This window comes from Amphiura filiformis, chromosome 20 (assembly GCF_039555335.1).
Source record: "Amphiura filiformis chromosome 20, Afil_fr2py, whole genome shotgun sequence".
Lineage (NCBI taxonomy): Eukaryota > Metazoa > Echinodermata > Ophiuroidea > Amphilepidida > Amphiuridae > Amphiura > Amphiura filiformis.
This window is the reverse complement of record NC_092647.1, coordinates 57,911,148-57,930,155: the sequence shown is the minus strand read 5'-3', so window position 1 is coordinate 57,930,155 and position 19,008 is coordinate 57,911,148. Positions and strand designations below refer to the sequence as shown.

General features: G+C 37.4%; 3 protein-coding genes across 3 annotated transcripts; all 3 read right to left on the bottom strand.

The window, feature by feature from the left end:
* Positions 1-4,818: 4,818 nt before the first annotated feature.
* On the bottom strand, positions 4,819-9,560 carry LOC140142397 (uncharacterized). The gene is made up of 3 exons (XM_072164367.1): positions 9,125-9,560; positions 8,228-8,717; positions 4,819-5,838 (listed from the first exon to the last, which is right to left on the bottom strand). Exons 1-3 carry the CDS (start codon positions 9,343-9,345, stop codon positions 4,819-4,821), a joined length of 1,731 nt encoding a protein of 576 aa, XP_072020468.1. The 5' UTR covers positions 9,346-9,560.
* LOC140142980 (uncharacterized) lies at positions 6,257-8,061 on the bottom strand. The gene is given in 2 exon segments (XM_072165006.1): positions 6,257-7,887; positions 7,890-8,061. Coding segments are annotated over 2 exon segments (1,782 nt in total). The 5' UTR covers positions 8,041-8,061.
* Positions 9,561-9,562: 2 nt separating the features above from the next.
* On the bottom strand, positions 9,563-18,133 carry LOC140142105 (uncharacterized). The gene is made up of 5 exons (XM_072164064.1): positions 18,023-18,133; positions 15,401-15,456; positions 13,339-15,025; positions 12,408-12,601; positions 9,563-11,789 (listed from the first exon to the last, which is right to left on the bottom strand). The coding sequence occupies exons 3-5, from the start codon at positions 14,961-14,963 to the stop codon at positions 10,858-10,860; spliced, it is 2,751 nt and encodes a 916-aa protein (XP_072020165.1). The 5' UTR covers positions 14,964-15,025; positions 15,401-15,456; positions 18,023-18,133; the 3' UTR covers positions 9,563-10,857.
* Positions 18,134-19,008: the final 875 nt, after the last annotated feature.

The following is a 19,008-nucleotide window of genomic DNA, read 5'->3' as shown; positions in this document are numbered from 1 at the left end:
CCCAGGAAGCCAAGAGATACAAGGTTTTTCACTTCCGATGTGTGAGGGCAGCATAATGATAATAACGGTGGTATCAGGCTGGGTGGTATAACAGTACAGAGACAGCTAAGTGGCTCTAAAATGTTCACAATTTGAAATTAAATACTACTGACAGCAGGCGGTATAGAACACGCGTCACGTGACATACGCGGATGTCAAAACTACAACTGAAAGCCCGTTCAAAATAGATATTTACTAGTAATAATTATTACTAATTGAAAACAACTTACTTAGAGTGAAAAACACTTAACAGATTTAGATTGTTTGTGAAGATTTCAAAAATTTGTAAAATTGCGATCCCCCCCATATTATAGCAGAGCAGAGACAACCCAAAATGTACACAATTTGAAATTGAGGACAGTGGCAGTAAATACTACTGATCTCTAGTATAATCTTCTTAATTGACTTTGAATAATAATTATACAGGAAAAACGGAACCGGTGACCTCTCCATTCAATAAAGCGTGGACTAGGCCGTAAGATAGTACAAAAATGAAGGACTTACAGACACTTGGTAATTATTTTCATATCTTAAAGTTAAATTTAACAAAATGATATTAAAATTTAGATTAATTTTTGATAAATTTTCAATTTTAACCACTGAAAACTAAGAAAACTACTTTTAAAATAATATCAAACCTTTCCAGCATGAAATATATGTTTGAGAAGATTTTGCCTATATACGTTGGGGAGATTCGTAAGAAATTTTCACACCCATATTCCAAGATGTGCGTGTAGTTTGAACCGTTTTAAGATAAAAGAAACCCCATTCCACTATTACTATTAGAATATACTGTAATAATAATAATAATAATTTTTGAACGAGTTAGCAGTTAGTCCGATATATGTTTCATGATGTGAATTGCCAAGCCGGGTTACCGTCGCTTGGTAAACTATATATACTGGTAGCTAAACAATTGCCTTGGAGGGGACAGTCAAGTTTCACTTTACAGTTGCAAGTTTTTCCATCAACAAATCTTGGAAGAAAATTCTTCAACTTGCTGGACAGATGTTTTTCCCCCTGGACATAAATTGCACAAACTGTTAAACAGAAATACTGTCAACTTAGCTATTGTTGCATGACCAATGTGAAACAAATTATAACTTCACACAACAGATCAATTTTGCGCAAAGCAGAACCCAAGGAACCAGATGGAAACAAAACAAAGTCAAGAGGTTAGGCAGGATAATAGGAAACCACGTGACCAAAACCAAAACCAAAACCAAAACCAAAACTCAATATTTGAAACGAGGCATTGTATAATCTGAAACCGGCACGCTAAACAGTATATATTTGAGAAAATATTGCTCCGGAGCCTCGGGAGGCGGGGGGCACAGTGTAATTTACCCATTACGAACTACGACGCTGAAGATTGCAATTGAAATGCACTCGTGTCATCCTAACACTAAAACCAATAACATACATTAGAGTATAGCTTAACAGTCAATAAAATAATTAACATTATTAGTTTGTTAATATTAGACACATCACCTCAAAAATAAGCGCAGTAGAAACACGTCGTATAAGTTTTCTACATGAATGAGCTTTATTAAAAAACGGAATACACTGTACCGCGTATACAAGAAATAGTGTTGCCTTGGACACACACAGTGGCTTAGAGCTATTGTGGTTTGGAAAACTACTCCCTAAAAATATCTTTGATAATGTTATGTTTCAACTAGTTTTCATTCAATTCATTCATTCATTCATTTATTTTTCACTCATCAAATAGCAAAAATGACACCTATACAGCCTGTCTCAAAAAAAATTGTGCAAGTGAAAAGCGCCCTCTATGGCAATTAGAGAATACCGTTCCGACATAATGCTTACATCAACGTCTCGGGCGTAGTCTTAGCTCTCAAATGCCGTTTGTTCTGTTCAATTTGCTTGTTCCAATTTCGAGATATGTTTATTTAACAACGAAAGGGTAAAATCACAATTGTGCCACTTTTACTAGGGAAGAGCTGTACATGTAAATCAATGATAGCTGATGTTGATGCGTCTATTGCACTCCTCCTTTCGGGGCGCATGCATTAGACGCATCAACATCAGCACGCATGCATTATTTTGTCTAATATCTCTCCCAAGTAATACGCGTTCATTAACCTATAACATGTATAGGTGCGCAATATTTGTTTGTCTTTTAACATGTCTTAAGTGACTAAGAGAACAGCATTTACCATGATAAAATCATGATAAAATCATTGACATGCACATGTATTTAATTTTTACAACAGAATGTGAAATATTTATTTATCTTTTAAGTGGAAAAGGAGAATCATTATTCCTGCATCATGATAAAAACAGTCAAACAAATTTTGTATTGTGCTATTGATGCATTCTTTTGATTTCACGAAGGAACTCTTGATAACCTTGATGCTATCACTGTTACATGTAAAGCCCTCTTCCCTAGTAAAAGTGGCACAATTGTGATTTTACCCTTTCGTCTTTAACTAAACATATCTCGAGATTAAAACAAGCAAATTGAACAGAACAAAGGGCATTTCAGAGCTAAGACTACGGCCTTGACGATGATGTAAGCATTATGTCACAACATTATTTTCTAATTGCCAGAGAGGGCGCTTTTCACTTGCACAATTTTTTTTGAGACAGGCTGTATTACTCCCACAAGAACAATTTTGGCTAGTAATACGATGAAATCCCAGGGACCTAAACTGTGGAATGAACTTCATCATGCTATCAAAAATTCACCATCCTGTGCATCCTTCAAATCTAAAATCAAGAAAAACATAATCAGTAGCTACATTTCTAGTTAACTGCACCCCCACGCTCCGCGTTTAGCAGGGACCTCGTCATTCAATATCCATCATTTTTTTCATGTATTTGACATATAACTATTTGATTTGTAAATGTAAGATTTATTGTAGGCCTATAGCTACATTATTATGTAAATACGATATAATACTATGAAAAAATGAATTTATACTGTATACATGCATATTCATGTTTATATCTCATTTATACTTATAATTATATGCTGATACCTACATTTAACTTGTAAAATGTAAGATTTATTGTAGGCCTCCACCTATATTCACATCATTACGGTATAATTATGTTATATTGACTTAATCTATTGTAATCTATTGTATAATCTTATTTATATTGTGTTTTAATCTTCACCCATTATGTTTGTATCACATTCTTATGGTGATGCATACCACGAATTTACTTCGCTTGATCTGCGTACTCATGCGTAGATCATGTCATAAATTGTATTAAATTTTGCATTAATAATTGCTATTATAATTAATCTTGCTATTTACTGTTACTACAGTTGTTTGTAATATATATTTTTATGTTTATATTTTATAATGTATTTGATGATATTTGTATATTTGATGATATTGTTTGATGAATAAAATATGAATGAATGAATGAATGAATGAATGAATGAAAAAAAACATAGGATACATACAAAATCATAATACAAGTGAGAGTGAAGGAATCACAGGAAAGGCCAAGAAGAGGCCTGAAAGTCTGTGATCCCTTGATTGGTTAATTCATCAAGAGTTTAAGAAAGATTAGTATTTCAGCTAAATGGTGGAAGGTCTTTTATTTCAATAAGCTTATATTTACTGGTTTATGCGCGATCTTCCAAAACTCCATTCAGGCAGTAGCTCTTAAATAAAGCAATATTTAATTTTTGAGGCCCAATGGTAGCCTCGGAAAGGCTTCACACACTATTTGTTAAAGTTTCAAACAATTGGGATAAATGAAACATATGAGGAAATTCATTTTTCGACATGGATGTTTTCTAAAATTGGCCAACTTTGAAGCACGAGCTTTTTAATTCAATGTTATGCTTGCATGTACAGTGTGGCAGAATTATTGTGCAGCCACTGTGACAACCCTATGGAAGAAATTGTCAAAAGGAAGAAAACGGCAGCTCCATTCAAATGCAATAAGTAGCCTATCTTCACGGACAAACTACATCATACTGCAGTTACTGTCCGTTCTCCACTATACTCCCAAAGAACGACACCAATGCCCGCCAATAAAACACTTTTAATACATAAGCTTGCGTTGTGTTGGTATTTATTTGCACCGGCCACAGCGAATCGTGAGCTCAATGAAGTTGTGTTGGTATTTATTTGCACCGGCCACAGCGAATCGTGAGCTCAATGAGAGCAGGCACAATTATTATAATAATTGTGAATCTTTTTTCTTACTCTACTTGTACAAACAATGCAGTGGGATCCTAGACTAATACAATGGGGAAGCCTAAAGCCTAAAAGAAAACAATCGCGGTAGGAGCGGGCTACGAAAACTCTTGAAAAAACTCCCGATTACTAATTTTGGAGAAAAATTGAGAACGTACGATGACCCCTGGCTTTCTACCTCATGTCAACCTGGTGATTGAATTCTTTCCTCCCCGAACAATCAGTCAAATACCCACCCTGGATAACCGACAGAGGCAAAACCTTTTAAAAATACACATAACATTTTTTTTTTGGATTTAACAAAAAATAATGAAAAAAGCGTGTGTGCTGCGTGGTGCTACCAACCTGAAGTGACTACCAAACACTAACACGCCCCGGCGCACACCCAAGTCATTCATTATGACGTAACGTGAAGAAAATAAATATATGCTAATTCGCCGAGGGCGCTCAAACGCACATATTTTCATTTCTCCACTATACCCCCTAAGAACGACACCAATGCCCGCCAATAAAACACTTTTAATACATAAGCTTGCGTTGTGTTGGTATTTATTTGCACCGGCCACAGCGAATCGTGAGCTCAATGAAGTAAAAGTCAGGGAAATCTACAATCCCAACGATTGGGAAACTGAAAGCAATTTTGGTAAACTTTCCTTGACATAGCCATCTTTGGCTGAATCAGACCTCCATCTGCCGTGCCTCTTAAATAATCTTTCAGGCACCCCGCATTAGCTGCCTCTGTGGCACCCCCTGAACGCAGGCTATGGACACCAAATTTTGATGTGTCGCCAACTATTGGCTTGAGCGCATCCAAAATGACTTCGCGAACTCTAGTATATGACATTGGTCGGTTATCCTTGCGCAATTTGTAACCCATTTTTGTGGCAGACAAACTCCTGAAAATGAATGAACATGAATCTTGGACCTGAGCTAACTCTAAATACTTCTGTAACATACGAACAGGACAAACTCTTGATGTCAGACGTGCTATAATAACTGATTTACCTTGCCTATAAATGTCCGTCTTGCTAGAAGGAATCAGAATTGACATATGTGATAACTCAAATGTTATATGCTCTCTTTTTATCTCAGAAAGTTCATCAAAACGGAGAAACCCTGCATAAGCTATCAAGCACATTGTTACAGTTCTAATAGTAAGCAAATTCTTGATGGACAAATCTGCACAATAGTGATCATATACTTTAACCAGAATTTCTGCTGTTATAGGCTCCTTTTTAACGGTAGGAGATGCTAATTTACGTTTCAAACCCTCAGCAGCATTCTTAACAATTGGAGAAAGACAAGGATCTGAACTCCCTGCCAATTTATGAGCCCATGAAATAGCAGCAGTGGCTTTCAAAATAGGTGCTGGTGTGTTGGCTGAATGACTGACATGAATGAGATATAATGAAACATAATAGGGATCCGCTGGAATTTTTGACTTTCCAAATCTGTCAGCCCATGTGCACCAATTGCAAAATGCTCCCCCATATTGTTTTATAGTTGAATCGGCTCTAGAGTTTAATGTCACACCAGGCAATTCTGATGCTAATTTGTTCAGTTCATCATGCTCTTCGTATCCCGCATCTGACCATATACCACTCTGGAAGATTACCTGCAAATGAAATGAAAACAATTTTTAAGAATTCCGCAGTCAAATGTATTTAGGCCTACTAATATTTCTAACATTGTCTGATTACTCTACCTACTTACTAATTTTCACTTCTTGTCAATGCCGTCCTTCACGCATTGAGTACCAAATCAATCTTCATAGATTCCTGCTATATTAGCATGTAACTCTTTCTTCGTTGCAAGCTTTGATATTTGTTGCATTTCATTTATATAAAGTTCTTTGTATTTCCTCGAAAACTCATTACCAATATCATGGCATACTCAATTTACAGAATGTTTCTCTTAAAATATCAAATTTATTAGGATTTCAAATCCAACCGATTTTGCTCAACGCATTCGATTAAAACTGGACTCTTACCGCCAGAATAGCACTTCTGGCTATTTGTTTAACGAACTGCTCGTTATTGTATCTGCCATTTACAAACATACCAGGAAAATACTGTAATTCCTGTATATCCACCACTCCAACTATAGGAGTCTGTCCATCTGGGAACAATATCGGCCAAAAAGGGGCCGAATACCACTGAGGGCAAATAAGAGTTCCTGCTGCCCCCCGAACGCATCATGTGAAATAGGACTCTTGGAATGAGGTGGATAGGTGGCACTAACCAGTTATTTTCGTTAGACCAATCCACAGTAAATGCGTCTATATTCTCACAACCTGGGTTCCAAAACCTCGAATCGAATCTTGGCAACTTTGCATTGTAAAAACTGGCAAATCTGTCTATTGTATGAGGACCCCATCTTGTGTCCAATTTCTCAAATATATAATCTGAGATAGCCCAATCATCAGCATCAATAATGCGACTGATATAATCAGCTCTTTCATTGTCTGATCTAGGGACCCATTCCACTTCTAAAGATATATTATCTTGGACACAAATTCTGAAAATGTTCAAAGCAATTTCTTGTAAATCAGTTTTCATACTGCCTTTTGTTGCTATCGCTGCAACACTTTGGTTATCCGTAAACCATTTCACAACATGATTCCCAAGCTTCTTGACAAATGAAGCCATGACCATTTCTACGGCCTTAAGCTCTCTCCATGCCGAGCTTCGTCTTGCATCAACTTGATTCCATTGCCCATGAGCAATATCATCCGACATATCTACTACATACCCACCGTAGCCAGTGCTACTTGCATCTGAATATACTATTTTAGACGCTGCTGTTTTCGGTTCAACTTTTGCACAATTGAGAGTACGAATATTTTCCCGCCAAAACTCTAATTCACTAGTGGCTTCTTCCGACACACAAACAAAGGATTCCCAGTTTTCTTTACCTTCTACACAGACATGTAAAGATTTCGTCATTAATCTTGCTATATTTCCAACTGCCAGGCTAGTGGAAACAATTTTTCCCGCCACACTAGCCAGAAGTCTAGCCTTCACATTTAAATTCCCACTATTGTCTTTGTAGTTAAGAATAGTGGTAGTACTTTGATGGATGTCTTGAACTCTTCTTCCGGTGACCCCAAATGCACCTGATTCTAGATCAATATCATATCCCAACCACTCTAATGTTATTGTTGGGCTCCAAATCGACTTCTGGATATTCGGCACAAATCCAGATTTAATCAGATCGGCTTTAATACTATCACTAGCCTCTTTTGCTTTATCTACAGACCCACCAAAACCTAGACCATCATCTAGAAATACTACAATTGCCTTGCCTTCGCTTCTCCACTTCTTTACCAACGGTCGAACTATTTTAGTAAAAATGAATGGAGCCGAACTCAAACCAAATGCCAGGCACGAAAATCTAAAATAACGCACTTTACCATTGAGATTCCATGAGAATCCCAAGAATTTTCTATGCATAGGGTGAATCTCTATATGATGATACCCGGACTTCAAGTCAAATTTGAACATGAAACCACCTTTCCTAAGAAACAGCAGTGCTGTTCTCATATCCTCAAACTTAACAGATTGCTTGCGAATGAACTTGTTTACCATCCTCAGGTCAAGAATTAGCCTCTTTTTTCCGTTTGGCTGAATAGAAACAGTGAGTGGGTTAATAACGTGTGGGGAGATTGACAAATTTCTACAGACCCCAATTTTACCAGCTCAGATATGGCCTCAGACACAAATTCGTGATTATTATACGCAGACCTGTTATTCTTGGATGATTGCATCGGAGGCTCGTCATAAAAAGGAATTACATATCCGTTTTCAATAGTTTCCATTATAAACTGTGGTGCCCCAATTTCCCGCCAAAACATGGGCGTGGCTTTTTAGCCTACCTGAAACCTTGATCGCAATATTACCTTCGCTTCTCTCATAATCTGCATAATCAAATACTATATCATCTGAAATACAGACACATTCATCTACGCTACATGAATTATCATACTTAACTTTATCTCTATTTACTTTAGATGCCTCCTGCATTTTGCGGCTGGTTTGTACTAAACTGCTGCCGTCTGGCTGGACAACTTTCTCTCCAGTGGCCGAACTTCCCACAGAAGTAGCAGCAACTGCCTTTGCCTTGCCTGCTGATGGGCCCAGTGAAGGACCCTCCTGCACGAAAAAGCTGACTAGAAGAACTAGGCATACCAAAACCACCACCCACGGAAGCGCCGCCATCTTTTTTGAACTTTTTTTTGCCGCTTGCTTGCTAGCTTGCTTCTGCTTGATCTTTTTTCCTGCTCGATATTCGGCCCGTTGAATTCTTTTGTGATCATCCTCATCAGCTGCCAACTCATTGGTTTCATACTCTGACACGGTCGCCCACCCATGCTCGCTGATGTCAGCCAGTCTTATAAACTTCTGTCTTGTACCGATGGTATCTCTCGCTTTAAGTAGGTGCACCTTACCATCAACTGGGTCATCAATGGCCTTGGTTATTAGGTCGTCAACAGATCTATATTACAAGTAAATAACACGTAACACTTATTAGAGACAATTCATATTAGATCATATACGCGCCAAATCGCACATTTCGCGCCAATCAACCAATTGTGATAATTCAATACATTTCCACGCTGGATGATTTCTTTTTACTCGGACACATTAGCTCATACCAATTGAACAAAATTTCTATAAAAGGTGAGCCACGCGTATCACTGCCCTTTTGCTATAGTTAACCTTGCACACAGAACAGACCTGTTGATATTACACGGTCCACTGTGACACGGTCCATTGGACCCATTACAACTGACCAGAACGCTGCTGCCAACCATTTCTTATTAAACATAATAGGAGCTGAATATTATCCTTCTAATAAATTTAATCATTTTAAGTACTACAGAAACGGAACGAAAACTTAACTGGTTAAACTCGTACTGCCGTTTATTTCCTTCTCTTTTCCACTTTGTTTCAGAGGCCGTCGCCAACTTCTTTTCAAAACACTCCGCTGTTTTCTTATTTTCTTGCCAAAATTCCTCCTTTGCTGACTGTAGTGACTCTGTAAACGAACTTTTTAGCTCTGCTTGGCTACTTTTGAACTGATTCAGTAACTCTTGAATGTCTTCTTTCGTTGCGGCCGTCATATTAATATAGGCCTAACACCAATGCCACGTCACTGAAGCTGAGACGGAACCGAGATATTGAAAAAAGCGTGTGTGCTGCGTGGTGCTACCAACCTGAAGTGACTACCAAACACTAACACGCCCCGGCGCACACCCAAGTCATTCATTATGACGTAACGTGAAGAAAATAAATATATGCTAATTCGCCGAGGGCGCTCAAACGCACATATTTTCATTTTTCCTATACATAATACACAGTGCTCTTTCCCATTGACGCGTGACCTCTACAAATAGCCTACGTTAAAAGTATGGGGATATGCCTAGTTAACGTCGCTGTGTGAAAAATAACCGGCCAATATTAAAAGTACTCTTCTAAAGTTCTAGAAAATATAGTTTTGTAACATGTCCTAAATTTTTAGCTAATTTAGATGTTTGGAAATATTCGTACTTTGGTGTTTTAGGAATGATATGTAAACGACAGATAACACCAAAAAATATGAAGAAATTATTTCCAAACCGTGTTAAGTCTGCAAACCACCATGTTTCTCATTTTCAAGAACGCTGGTTAACAATAAGCACGTATTGTCTCATTTCGTAAACAAAGACCACACACAATTGTTCTCTAGCGCTCGCTTTATAATCGTTCACCCAACTGAAACTATAATCCCAGCGCATTGCTCCATTGTACGTGTAAAAGCAGAAACATATGATGTGTGTATTTAACCAGAGAAGATATGATTTAATCAGTTAAGCTGTTTTCAATGAGTGTTATCTTGGTTTAATAGCTTTTAATTGGGTTTAAGTCCTGCAAAGGTCTAATTAAATTCTACTGTAGCTTACTGTAGACATGTTCCTCGTATTCAGAATGCAATTCGATATGTCTGATGTGCTCTCAGGTCACACAAAAACCCTGTGCAAACGTTGCTATCCGATTCCTCGGATTTGTGCATTTTTGTATTATAGGCTTGCTAACAAACCATGCAGGTGATACTGAGACAACGATCCAATAAAGGGAAACTTCAGTACATTTTTAGGCTATGCCGGCGGCCTTCTAATATCAAATAATTTTGATTTTTTATTAAAATTTGATATTTTTGATATTTAACCATCTTCGGAGAAAATCTAATGATATGTTCTTAAAGTGTATGTAGCTGGATGAAAAGCCAACCATCAATTGAAAAATTTTGACTTTATATATTGAAGATATATATTTTTCCCAAAGACCTATTTTTTTTTGGTATCCACCCGATTGGGCAGTCACAACATCAGTTGGTGTTGCGGGGACCCAACAATGGCCGAACAAATCCTGATCATTACTTGGTTCGTTGGATTCGTCTATAATTATAGCTAGAAATGGTATATTATACGATCGCATGGAATCACTTAACTCTCATAACATGGCATTTGACATCTCCGTAAATGCTTCACAACCTGTATTGAACCCCGGGATTGGACCGTTAGGTTGTCAGAGAACTTCAATCTCTGATCATGCTGATAGGTCAGTTCATAGAAGCATATGCATTCAATAACTCACTACGCAGATAAAAAGTTCAAATAAAACCCCATACAATTACACCAAAGCCAGTACAATATTGCACAACAAAGCGCCGCAGTGCAGATGAGCTTCCAGTGAAGACCAGTGCCTATTAAGCAACTCTGCTTTTCAATGTCCAATTTCACAAGTTCTCGCTTTAGTTTAATTATTTCAATTTTGCGTTCCAAACTCGCGTGTTTGCTCTCTTCTTCTAACGCCATATGTTCAATGGCCAATCGTGTTAGTTCAACTACAGTCTTGTCATAATACGTCATTGCTTCTTCCAAATTCCCCATGGCACGATAAGCCTTGGCAAGAGGTTCCAATGTCTTCGCTCGTTCCTCAGATAATGGTTGTTCCTTCATATGAACTGCTTCGATCATCTTCAGGCATTCTGTTAGTGATTCTACTGCCAGATGAGGAAGATCACTCTTCAAATAAGAGTTACCTAACAGATACATCGAACCAGCCGTGGACGCATGGCTACCTATGAACTTCAGTCGTAACTCCACTGCCTTTGCAAAGTTAATCATAGCATTCTTCCAATCTCCCATCCAAGAGTATACCTTGCCTCTATTGTTGAAAATAAGTGATGTGTCTCGATGATTTATACCTAATTTCTCTCTCATCCTGTATGCTTCATCTAGTAGATCCAAAGCGCGCTGATGTTCCCCTTTCAACAGACTCAAATGCCGAGCTGAGTTATTTAGCGACACTATAACGCCAATACTTGGTTCTTCTTTAAGAAGCTTCCGTCTGACTTTAAGACCAAGGAAACAGAAATGAGCTGCTTTGTTTGATTCTCCTGTTTTTTCGTACATCAAACTTAGTCCATTATATCCCGATCCAACAGAAGGATGATTCTCACCCCATAATTCACGTTTCATCTGCAGACTTTCTAAGTGACACTTTTCTGCTTGTTTTGTCTTCCCTGCAAAGTAGATAAATAATACACATTTTTATATTATAACTTTAACCTGGAAATAATATATAATAGTGCATCGGAAATATATAAAATACAATATGACCTCAAATGTTGGATCTCAATAGTTCAATTTGACATTGTTTAACCGTATAATATGATGAGTGTTGCACCGCCTTTGCCTTCATAGAATGTGTTTTAAACCTCATAGTAGGAATCATAGGCGTAAATCCCGGGGGGATGGGGGATAAATCCCCCCACTATTTTGCCAGGGGGGATGATCCATACAATCATCCCCAAATGTTGACGCCTGATAATCGGTTTCTGACCAAATCAACCTCATATTTGCCCATTTAAGCCGCAAAAGTGCAAATTTTCGCGTGCTTCGCGCGCATTTATTCTACTTTTACACCATATTTTTTATCAATTTAGCTTCAAAATAACACATTTTTTCACGCACTTCGCGCACAATTATACCATAAACTTATTCTGTCGCCAAAAGGTGCTGGATTGACTGTACTTCAAGAAATATTTTCCTACTCCACCCCCCCATGTCAAAAAGAAATCTACGCCACTGGTAGGAATACGGAATGATCAAAAGAGTGCTCAAAAACGTTTACTACATACCTATCCACGTATAGATCACACCAAGCATGTGCGTTGCATTGGCACGGATTCTTCTGATGGCAAGCGCAGCTTCTGGTTTGATTTCGGTTGCTCTTGTTGCTCTCTGTTCTGTCACGACAGGTCCTGGTATGCCCGCCGCGCGTGAATTGTAGTTCTCTAGTCGATCCAATACAGTAAGTGTATCGTGAAGGGTTCTGTTGAAGAATAAGAGTCATTCCCAATATTAGTAACGCGGAGTAAATGAATTGTTCAGTTGATAAGGCAAAGGTAAAGACCATTTGTTTACAGGCCGGAATGATCATTCTCTCTACCGAAACGCGGGTACCAGAATTGTCCTATAATAGTTTAGGTCTAATGTACCTCTCGCATAGCTAGTCTGTTTACTTCCGCAGCACAAGCTGGTACCGATGGGTGGAGAGAGGAAATAGAAAAAAATGGCCTTGCCTACCATGTCTTAGTGCCCAACACGATTGCACCGCCGGGCCGAGGTCGAGAGCCTGCACTGAGCCTCACGAACCCATATCGCTGAGCGACCGTGCCCTTAGTCAATACAGCTACCGTGCAATAATCATGATAGTTATATCTCCCGAATTTGGGTAACAATTTTTGGATGGATTGCAAACACATGCTGTGCACCGCCTCGGTACTGCCACAAAATCCTTGTCACCATCCCCTCGATATGATAAACATCTTTGCCAAAGCCAAATAAACCTTTGGCTCCAATACAGAACTTGTGCATAATGCCAAACTGTGGTGATCTTATTCCAAACTTTTAATGGTCCAGATAGCTGCTGCGAGCGTAATAACCAACATTTTTTTATTTGTACATCCTCTCATTTTGGCATGCCCGGTCACAAAATCATTCATTGTATTACATTTTACAGAATGAATTACATAATGATCTCCACTTAGCTATTAAAAAGTTACTTACTTGATAGCATCAAATCGTTTTCCCCTTGAATGCAGATTTCCTGCCATCGAACACAAAAGCGTTGCCATCTCTACCGTATCACCACGTGGTCTCAGAAGACGCATACATTTCTTGTATTGCTCATATTCAAGCTCAAAGTCAGTCTTAGCTGCACCGAGCATCTTTCCATACACTAACAACATCCGGGCCTCTGAAAGCTTATCAACACCACCTGGCCGTTCCTTCATCTGCGCAGCATTGACACAAGCTTTGTAGAATTCCACTGCTTCTTCTGTAGGTAAGAAAGTCTCAATGATGACATGTGACTCGTAGGCAGCTTCTAAAAACAACACTGTGTTTTCTCCCAGACAATGAACTGCTTCTCTTAGAAGCTTTTCGATGTTTCGTATTTCTATTGTAAATACAGGCAGATGTGACGCGTAATCTTTATCTAACAACGGTGAGATTTTGAGCAAGAGTTGCCCGTAAAAGACACAGTACCGATTGCGAACTTCATTCAAATCTTGATCAAGGAGGTGGTATCGGTCTTCTACAAAGGAACGTAGGACTTGGTGAATATGGAAGCGTTGCCTTCCGCTCATTGGATCAAGCAAATGGTGTACTTCTAGGAAGCAACGATCATGAAGTGGTAATATTACATCATGTTTTACTATGACACTACTTCTTACTTCCCCTGGGGTAGAGGTCATGAAACTAGCCGTTTCTGCAGTAAATGAGGCCGGAATGTAGGCAAGTTTTGTATAATCTTTGCGAAGCTGTCTTGGTAGTTTTTTCAAACACACGTTGATAACACTTCTGACGCGGTTCATCTGGTTGTCAGCATCACCACTAATCAATGTGGCTGTCCAATCTCGACGAAGGCTATCCACTAGGTCTTTTGGATGGATGTTCCTAGCTTTGACGATGGCTCCAATAAGGATAACGGCAATGGGATAACCAGCTGCACATTCTGCAAGGTCTTCTAAAGAGCTTCCAAATTCTTCCTGTCTGCACATTCTAAGGAACCCTTCTTTGACTTCATTTAATGTTAATGGCAGAAGCGGTAGGGTGTACAGTTTACTTATAAGTCGCGGAAGTTGAAATTTAATCGTTGAAGTAACGAGGAGAAACCGTTTAGCATTATTTTGAAACGATGATCTTCTAGCGATTAGTTCTTGACACAATTCTAAAAACTCTCTACCCGCCTCGTCATCAGATAGTAGCCCTTCCACTCCATCAAGAACCAATAGTTCAGAAGTAGTTTTAGTCACACGAGAGTGAAGTTCTCGGATAAGCTTCCGTCCAGATTTGTGGGAAGAAGAGCAACACATTTCAATGCCGATCTGCTTGAGAACATTTCCCATGTTGTTTTCATTTTGTAAATCTATAAAATAAGACTTGAATGAAATTCCATGTTCCATGCAATCTAGTTCCATTTCTTTCAAGACATGTTTCGCCAGTTTGGTTTTTCCAATGCCAGGTGGCCCGGCAATATTGATAATCTGAATAACATCACTACCACTGTCACGACTGACATCGAAGATAAAGTTGAAAATATACTCCTTTATACTATTGACTTGTTCTGCCCTGCCAAAAAACGTATGCAATATGGTCCGCTTGGTGGAAGCGTTATTAGCCTGAGCCATATTGTAGCTAATATATATGAGGTACCTTCATTTACTTCATTTTAGCTCGTTGTGAAGGACGTCTGTAAGAATAAACAAATCGAATAAGAAAACAAATCAATTATGGAATCCAAATAATTACATATTAAGAGATTTTTAATTATTTCAAACCATTATCAGAGAAACAGTCTTTAGAATTTTGCAATTCACATATTCTATGACGAAGCCCTACAATTAATAGTTTAAATTGTTCTTTTCTACTATGTTGTTATTCTTCCAAATATAATATTCCCGTAAAAGTGTCCATACTCGTATCATTTACATTCCATAGTCAGCACAACCTTATCAATAAACATATACACTTGATATTTACCCCAATAAAAACCAAAACAACAGCGTTATTAAAATGTAAATAATTATTTTGTTTACGATTAACCCACTACATGTGAAAATCTTACCTGACATTGCTATTCCACCGAGTTGTAAAAACCAATTCCATTGCAACTTCAAAGTCCTATATATTTAAGTGAAAAGAAATCATAATAATAGATACAATTGCAATAGTTTCTGGTTCAGTGGTTCTGGTTCAATTAGTTGACGTTGTGCATATCATCAGTTAACTTTGAGTTTGACCTTGAGCATAATACGAAGTTACTAACACAAGTTGTTGCAGTATAAATATAACTCTTGTATTTCAACAGAGTAAAATGTAAAATGAATAATAGACAGAAAATAATGCATGTGTTTTCGCGTTCAGGTTAAGGAAACATTAGAGAATACTATATTATTTTAACATGCATTGTTTCGATCTCGTGAGAAATTTAAAAATAAGTTTAGTATCGGTTTCATAGTGTCATTACCCATGTAGTGGTTTAAAAAACAATATGAAAATGGAGGGGGGGGGAGAATTAGATCATCGACAATCTAAATATTCGAAATTCTTGTTTATGGTTTGAAAAGCAGTTTATCAATTGATATCTTGCCATTAGGATTCGTATATGACCCAACTAAGAATGATACAAATAATAATGGGGAAGTGAAAATAAAATACAGAAAAGGAATGTATATGTATGTTTATGTGGTTATACACACAATACTAGTAAACCCTCAAATAAAGAAAGTCCGCAGTTATGTAACCCGGCCTACACCAAAACCTTATCTTGTTATGACAATTTTATTAATTTGCTACCAAACACTCTAAATTGACAAAGATTGATACCCAGTATATGAACGTTGGTCCATTTTCAAAACTTGCAAATCAAAACGATAAATGTAAAAGGACTATTTTGACCCTTAAGTTCAAACTGGACATTACTTCAAATTTTCATCCTTTTAAGGGGGTACTACACCCCTGAGGTAAATTTGTGACTATTTTTGCATTTTTCTCAATAAATAATAACACAGTGGTAACAAAAGTTATGTATATTATTGGGGCAAGGAATCCAATTACTAAACTGAAATTTCAGTGACTCAAGACAAGCGGTTATGTATACATGATAGGAAATGAGGTACATCCTAGCTGTACCTCTTTTCTTATCATAAATATCGAACCGCTTGTCTTGCGTCACTGAAATTCAAGTGTAGTAATTGGATTCCTTGCCCCTATAATATACATAACTTTTGTTACCACTGTAGTATTAGTTTTTGAGAAAAATGCAAAAATAGACACAAATTTATCGAGGGGTGTAGTACCCCTTAAATACCATAACAAAGGATTAACAAAGCAAGATACTAAAACAAATTGCAATCAGCTTATTTAAAATATTATAATATAATTTTAAAAAATAAGTAGTTTTATGGAATTTTAAAGTAAAGCCCGGAAATTAAGAAATAAATGGTAATGCCGAATCAGTCATCCTATTAGGGGGTGGGGGGTGGCACCAGCCATTTTAGGCAATATTCCTATGGAATTTTCTAAATTTACAGATCGATTGGGGTGCACGTAATCCCCACCCCGCGCCCCTATGACGCTACGCCACTGAACCGTATTCTTTACACCCAAATAATGAGGCAGTAAATAATAGGTGAGGCGCAGCCCATCACATTATAAAAAAACGTTTAATTTAAATTATCCTTTTACCGCAAATTTAAACTACACTACACAAATTTTGTACTATTCATTGTTTTTAATAGAGTCCCTACTCATTTATTAGTTAACAGTTAATTTTAAGAGTGTATTCTTTTCCCGGAAATTTTAAACTGTTCTTTTACCGCAAAAATAGAGTGATTTAAAGAGAAAATATAACCTTTTCCCAAAATATTAAAGGTTCTTTACAACAAGGTAAAACGCGGATTATATTGTACTCGTAACCAAGCAATGCTAATGCTACCCATACATTATTGCAGAATAGCTCAGAATAAAAGGCTATCACGTGATTGGATTGTTAACAAATCAGGGAGCGCGATTCTGAATAATGGGCAGTCGGGGTAATTAGCGGTAAAGACCATTACTATAGAGGCCCTGCATGAAATTATTGATTGGCTCCAAACAAAGGTTTTCAACCGGTGTCCTTCACCGTAGTTATGGCGGAGTGCAGTCCATTCAATCAAATGTTGTCATCAACCTATTTGATCGTAGTGCAGGATTATGTGTGTGAGACGAACTGTCACGGTAGATTGCAATCATGCTTTTGTTGAATGCATTTGAGTAGTCCGCCATATTTACGGGATGATACGTCGCATGCAAGGCCTCTATGGGGACAACTAATATCAAAATTAATTTTACATTATTATTTTAGCAACGTATAAAATCTGTACTTAAATCGTTAAGCATTTATTTTCTCTTTAAGCTTGTCAGTATGGTACAATAATTCTAACATATTATTTGAAACATAAGCGTTACTCCCGTGTCATTTTCAAAAACACATAACCATTAAAAGAATGATTATATTTGGGCAACGTGGGGTACCAGCTAAGGGTGTTCTGTACACATTTATGTTGAGATAAACTTTAATATATAATGAGACGGCCATATAGTGGTTTTCACAAAATATAAATAGACGAATAATATATGGCGATTGTAGGTGAACATGATTGTAGCTACTCGTATATTAAATCTATGTTTAAGATGTTCTTCTTACCGTAACACATTTCCTGAAGCATAATTATGAAAGCAGTGACATTCAATTACGATGATGCATGGGATATTGTTACGTTCGTTCACCCGTTTTGTCTGCAGAAATTGCCGTATTCGACTCAATGATGCAATGTCGGAATAATGTATAATATATACGTAATGTATGCGCAGGTAGAGCGCTAAATGGTTGGGTCAGAGATCATCATTAACCAACTGCCTGTTGATATTGTTATTGCATGAATATCACATAAATCTGTTATTGTATTTCTATAATTGATATGTAATTGAAGAATGTTTCTTCACTCTGAAATGCAATTATTTAGTGATATGATAGTACGACTCTATCATTATTCATTAAAATGTGAAAAATCGCATAAGGGGCAAAATTAATTTGATTCCAATAACACTTTCAAACATGTCAAATCACGCGTCTGGCCCCGTGGATCCCAGAAATGTAATGTTTGTGTGTGTACGACCTATCGTTAAGAAGTTATGGGGCACAAAAGATCACAGGTCGATTTGCTTATTGTGTATGGGTCTAATCTAACACAATTCCCCATATACTATAAGGTCAAAGTTGCTGAAATTGTCGTAAAAGTTGTGGCAATTTATTCACCTAGTTAAGAGGTTTCAGAAAAAGAATAGTTTGCACTATCTGCGATATCTTGTTAGCATGTTACACAGCAACGAGTCGTAAAATATGTACGATTCCATATAGGATTCAATGGAATTTGTTTTATTTATTATCTATCTTCTGAACTTGACATCGCAGATAGTAAAAACTGTTCTTTTCCTGAATCCCTTGAACTTGAGGAACAGTTTGCATCCATTTTGACCTTGGACCTGCTGAGCCTCGTAACTTGGTAATTATAATCCTACGTGCAAATATATTTTTGTGATCCTTAGACCCAGACGAATAATTTGACATGTTTTATAGTGAATTTTTAATTGTTGCCCCCTATATGAACATGTAGCGAAATTGGGTAATTT

What these genes read in the sequence shown, in the direction of transcription:
- LOC140142397 (XM_072164367.1), bottom strand. Translation starts at nt 9,345, where the DNA reads ATGACGGCCGCAACGAAAGAAGACATTCAAGAGTTACTGAATCAGTTC. An exon ending in CGGCAGTACGAGTTTAACCA is followed by an intron (nt 8,718 to 9,124) that starts GTTAAGTTTTCG and finishes CTTGTAATATAG; the next exon opens with ATCTGTTGACGACCTAATAA. An exon ending in AAATGCAGGAGGCATCTAAA is followed by an intron (nt 5,839 to 8,227) that starts GTAAATAGAGAT and finishes TTTCATTTGCAG; the next exon opens with GTAATCTTCCAGAGTGGTAT.
- LOC140142105 (XM_072164064.1), bottom strand. Translation starts at nt 14,963, where the DNA reads ATGGCTCAGGCTAATAACGCTTCCACCAAGCGGACCATATTGCATACG. An exon ending in AAACGATTTGATGCTATCAA is followed by an intron (nt 12,602 to 13,338) that starts GTAAGTAACTTT and finishes ATTCTTCAACAG; the next exon opens with AACCCTTCACGATACACTTA. An exon ending in TGTGATCTATACGTGGATAG is followed by an intron (nt 11,790 to 12,407) that starts GTATGTAGTAAA and finishes TCTACTTTGCAG; the next exon opens with GGAAGACAAAACAAGCAGAA.